The sequence below is a fragment of the Loa loa genome, assembly GCF_000183805.2.
Source record: "Loa loa unplaced genomic scaffold supercont3.100, whole genome shotgun sequence".
In the NCBI taxonomy this organism is placed as follows: Eukaryota; Metazoa; Nematoda; class Chromadorea; order Rhabditida; family Onchocercidae; genus Loa; species Loa loa.
In genome coordinates, this window is record NW_018108280.1 from 151,959 (window position 1) to 156,314 (window position 4,356).

Here is a 4,356-nt window from a genome sequence, read left to right on the forward strand (position 1 = left end):
CTGGCGCATATTTCTAGTTTTAATTCATCTGGCGCATATTTCTTAGTTTTAATTCATCTAGCACATACTTCTTGCCTTTGATGCAATTCTTTGGCGCATATTTCTTGGCTTTAATTCATCTGCCACGTATTTCTTCCATTTAATTCATCTGGCACATATTTTTTGGCTTTAATTCATCTGATGCATATTCCTTGGCTTTAATTCATCTGGCGTATATTTCTTGGCTTTAATTCATCTGGCGCATATTACTTCCCCCTTAATTCATCTGGTGGATACTTCTTATCGTTCCATATTCCTTGGCCTTAATTAATTATAAGATAAAAATAAGCTAGTAAACAGTGAATGCTATGAGATCCTAATTTTTGACTTATTATAAATGGAGGAATACTTTTTGCATACATCTGGAAGATCTGTTGGATAGAGCAGATGATGATAAGCAGACTCCGACCCCGATTCTAAGCTATATATTCCCGTATCGTGTCATGTTGTGTCGTTATTAGAAGACTAACAGCTGCACAATATAGGCCAGAAGCTACTACTACTACTACTACTTCTGCTCCTGCTGCTCTTATCCATCTGGTGTACACTTCTTGGCCTTTATTATATTTTATTTGTGAACACATTTTAATTGTAATTAAAATGATAATCACAAACTTAAAACATTTTAATTTTTTTAAGCTGATATGATATTTGTATTTGTTTTAATAGTACTAAAAAATATTATTAATGGAATTGATTGATTATATATTCGAATTTGATTATGTCAAAATTGAATTAAGTCGGTATAACTAAAGGTTACAGGTACCATCTGGTTGAGTACCTAATAATGATCAAAGTGTATTCAGGTGTTTAGGAAGAAAAAAAAAAGAGAGAGAGAGAGAGAAAGAGTTTACTCTTGTAAGAACAAACAAACATCAAAGTACATATACCGATCAACATTTTTATTCATCAACAAAGTACTTCAAAATCATACTAAACTTTCATCAACAAGGGACTGTGTTTTTAAAATTGCAATAACATGCAATTGCATGTTATGCATGCTTGCATTATTTGATTGAATTATAGCATGCTGCATGTTAAAGTAAAAAAGTTTTCGAAATTTTTATTCATCTATTACTAATTTGCAAAAAAATCATCTATCACTAGAGTAGTAGTTTGACAGTTTTTATAATGCAATAGTTTTATGGGGACATTTCTTTTAAGTTGACACTATATGAGAAAATTGGAAAGTGTCAATTTCACCACATTTCAAAAAAGGACGAAATTTAATTTTTAGTCTTTTAATTTCCTAAATTTAATTTAAAGTAAGCTTAAACTTGGTTGACAGTTAAATCACAATTATTTTTATCAATAATTATTTCTTATTCTTGTTGTCAATTCTTGTACTCATTGATCTTTAATTGGATTTAATTTTATTCTCCTTGATCCTTAATTAAATTTAATTTTCAGTCCCTCAACTTAATTCCAGTATTTATCAGAAATGATTTCATCCATTTGTACGATTTATCCATTTATCCGATTTCATCCATCTATAATTTAATTTAATTCTCCTTAATCTTTAATTAAACTTAATTTCCAGTCCTTCAATTTAATTCCAATATTTATCAGAAAATGATTTTATCCATCTATACGAAAAGAGCCATTATTTCCATTAGAAAGCAAAAATTACAGTAAATTGCTTATCCGCATTTGCAGCTATGCTAATATCACAGTACTATACCATAATAACTTCTGCAGGTGTTACATGCTCAACATTTATGATGTCGTTTGTTAGTTGCGCATACCTTTGCAATTTGATTACAGACACAAAATGTTTTATGTTATTAACCTTTCCAATACTTTTAGTCATTTGTCTATCTTTAACCTATGACCTTATGATACTTTCTGGTGCATATATATTAAAGTTTTTAGTTTATTTGATTTATGCTTAATTAAATTTGTTTAATATTTTTCTTTTATTTAAATATTTTTAGTCCTATTAATTAAAATTTTTTTTAGTTATTATTTTAATATCTCTTCAAAGCTTCAATATTAACTTTATACTTACATTGTTTATATTTAATCATAGCTAAAATTTTATTTTTAAAAATTTATTTCTTAAATAATTTTTTTTTTTGTAATGAATTTTGAACTTGAAAAAATTTGTGAAATTTATCGAAAAAATACATTTCAATTTCGCTTTTTTTTTTTTAATTGTCACACTTTTTTATTTCATCACTTTCCATGTTACGGTGTATTTCGGGCGTGGTCATAGAATAGAAATGATGATAAGGAAAAGGAGGTCGAGTTAAAGGAGGGAGGAGCGGTCATTGCATTTTAAAGAGTCAATTACAAAGGAGGAGGACACAAAAAGCACACGATGACAATTGGTGTATGGTTGTTTCTCAATCTTTTCAGGAAGGTATAATCCGGTATTTTCAAAAGTGATCCGGTCAATTTCGTTTACTATCTTTTCCTTCTATCCTTTTTTTTTTATTTTAATTGAGGATAAATATGAAATATGCTTGTGTAATTTAAAAAATAATCAGATATCTTTCATATTATTTAATTATTCATCCTATAAGCAGTTCTTTTTTCTATCATCGTTAGATGACATTTCGATAAGATTTAAATGATTCATAAGATGGTTGACCGAATGTATGCAAATTAAATTTGTTGAAATTTCACTATCTGCTCAGAACTTTTTATCATATCTAATATAATGAGTAATGATGTATCTTTAATGAATTGTATTTCTAAACTTATTAACTACATTTCAACTTTATCCCATCGACAATTATAAATTTAGTAATTTTTTTTTTTAATAATGGAAAGTCAAGTATCGATGCTTAAATGTTTCGTAATCTTTTTTTTTGAAAAAATAAAAAATTAAAATTATTTTCAGATACTCATCATGTCTTTATTATCCTCATTGCAATCATCACCAGAACCAGTATCTACACCTTCAACTATATCACCATCCACATCCAAATCCACATCATCATCATCATCATCATCATTATCATCATCATCGTCATCATCACCATCATCATCATCATCAGTGTCATCCAAATGTAAACTGTCAGAGTTTTATGAAGTACCGTTGCAAGGTGGTCGTATAAGTAAAACATCATGTAAACGACGTGAACATAAGCGAACAATTGCTAAATTGCGCCGTATGTTACCGTATAAGCAAAATTTGGTGGAATGTTCAGAATTGGAGCTTATCAATCATATCATGGATTATATCATTTCCTTGAGGTTTTCATTTACAAATTTTAATTTAATTCTAATTTAATTTTACAATTATATGTAACAATCACTAAGTGAGATGATAAAATGAAGAACTGAAATTAAACATTTTGGAAACATAAATTTATGGAAAATTAAAAAAAATTTTTTTAAACATATAAATTTCTTGTAAATTTATCAATTGTTTTATTTTCTAAACTTTTATTGCGTCGTGAAAATTTTAAATTTAATTTCATCCATTTTTAATTCAAATTTAATTGAAACTTAATAAGATCAATGTATATAAGTTAAATTTTTCATGATAATAATGGTGAATTTTTAGGAGATGTTACAATCACAAGAAAATATTGTTGACGAGAATCATTCATCAACCATTGATGTTACTAATTTGAATAGAGCATTATCACGATTTCATTTATGTAACACTAATAAACGACGACCTTTAAGGCTTAGCAAGCAATTATGCACTTAAAAATGTCATTTTATAATTTAATCATAATTCAAACTTTTTTTTTGAGACTTTAAAAATTTGTTTTTTACATTTTGATATGATATGAATTTGTTTTTTACATTTTGATATGTAAATTTGCCTTCATAAATTACCATATTACTCACCATTTTTATGCTATTGGCTTATTTGCAGCTTTGTGTCAAAGTTCAATTATTGCTGAAAAAGTTATGTGAACCAATTTTTGTTCTGATGATAAAGGAATCTTTATTATGATATTCTTGTCTTAACATTTTGTGATTGCTAAATGATCGATCCTAAAATTCGGCCCAATTATAGCTTAAATTAATTTTAAACAAACCGAAATTCATTGAAGAAAAAAAAAGCCTTTTTAAAAAGACATTAATAAAAAATAAGGAAAATTTTCCATCAACTTTTTTTCATTTTTAAATTTGATCTTAAATTATTTGAATTCAATTAACATCCAGTCTATTTACTCTTACTCAGTCATTTTTGCATATCAATTTCTTCCATAACATTATAATTGGCGCAAATGTGTAATACCGTATGAAAATTGAAATTAAACTGATATTTTAACTGTCAACGCAAAGTTTCCATAAATTTTGTCACTTTATAAACTTTTATTTTTATTTAAAAAATTACATTTAACCATTAAT

General features: G+C 26.9%; 1 protein-coding gene across 1 annotated transcript; it reads left to right on the top strand.

Moving 5' to 3' along the window:
- Positions 1-2,893: 2,893 nt before the first annotated feature.
- Positions 2,894-3,630, top strand: LOAG_13038 (hypothetical protein; the record flags this gene model as incomplete). Its single annotated transcript, XM_020448640.1, has 2 exons — positions 2,894-3,240; positions 3,554-3,630. The coding sequence occupies 2 exons, from the start codon at positions 2,894-2,896 to the stop codon at positions 3,621-3,623; spliced, it is 417 nt and encodes a 138-aa protein (XP_020301235.1). The 3' UTR covers positions 3,624-3,630.
- Between the last annotated feature and the right edge of the window lie 726 nt (positions 3,631-4,356).